At 52.1% G+C, this 710-nt stretch overlaps 1 protein-coding gene across 1 annotated transcript; it reads right to left on the reverse strand.

Annotated features, from left to right (window-relative positions):
* Positions 1–132: 132 nt before the first annotated feature.
* LOC110034442 (uridine 5'-monophosphate synthase-like) lies at positions 133–704 on the reverse strand (the record flags this gene model as incomplete). The annotated part of the gene is made up of 1 exon (XM_020738702.1): positions 133–704. A coding segment is annotated over exon 1 (525 nt), but the record flags the coding sequence as incomplete, so codon positions are not given.
* Between the last annotated feature and the right edge of the window lie 6 nt (positions 705–710).

Genomic DNA, 710 nt, shown 5'->3' on the forward strand with positions numbered 1-710 from the left:
TATATATATATGAAGTAGCATCCTCTATTCTAAAAGCCCTGACCTTTGCAAGGAGACCACCCGGTGTAGAAAACAAAGTCAGAAACCTCATACATAAGCAAGAAAAACTTTTAAAAACAAAACCAATCTAACCTTCTCAGCTAGGTCTAAAAGGTCCTTAGCGGTGGGCACATCCGCAGCCAAACAAAGATTGCTCTTTTTCACCTCCATCAGCTCGAACAGCCTCTTTCCAACCGGATTCTTCGCCATCGCCGCCCTCTCACTAAACGAAAGCCTAACTCTCGTCGGCGGGGTAACCGGCGCCGGAACCCGTACTCTCCTATTATCATCAAGAAATGTCTTCACCTCCGCTGCCATCTCGTTGGATAATTTCCCGCTCTTCACAAGCACTTCTACCATCTCCGACAGCGTAAACAGAGAGTGAAGTCGAATCCCATTCTCCGCAAGATTCTCCCGACCACCTTGCTCCCGGTCAATTACCACGACGGCGTCGCGCACCTCAAGGCCCTCGACACGGAGCGGTGCAGCAGTCTCCATAACGGAGGCGCCACTGGTGACAAGGTCTTCCACGACGAGGCAGATCTGGCCTTTACGGTAGGACCCTTCAATGGCACGGCCAGTTCCGTGCTCTTTCACCTCCTTACGGCGCATGAGCATGGGGATGGAACGGGTGACGGAGAACACGGTGGCTATAGGAAGCGCGGTGTAGG

The sequence above is a fragment of the Phalaenopsis equestris genome, unplaced genomic scaffold (genome assembly GCF_001263595.1).
Source record: "Phalaenopsis equestris unplaced genomic scaffold, ASM126359v1 Scaffold187404, whole genome shotgun sequence".
Lineage (NCBI taxonomy): Eukaryota > Viridiplantae > Streptophyta > Magnoliopsida > Asparagales > Orchidaceae > Phalaenopsis > Phalaenopsis equestris.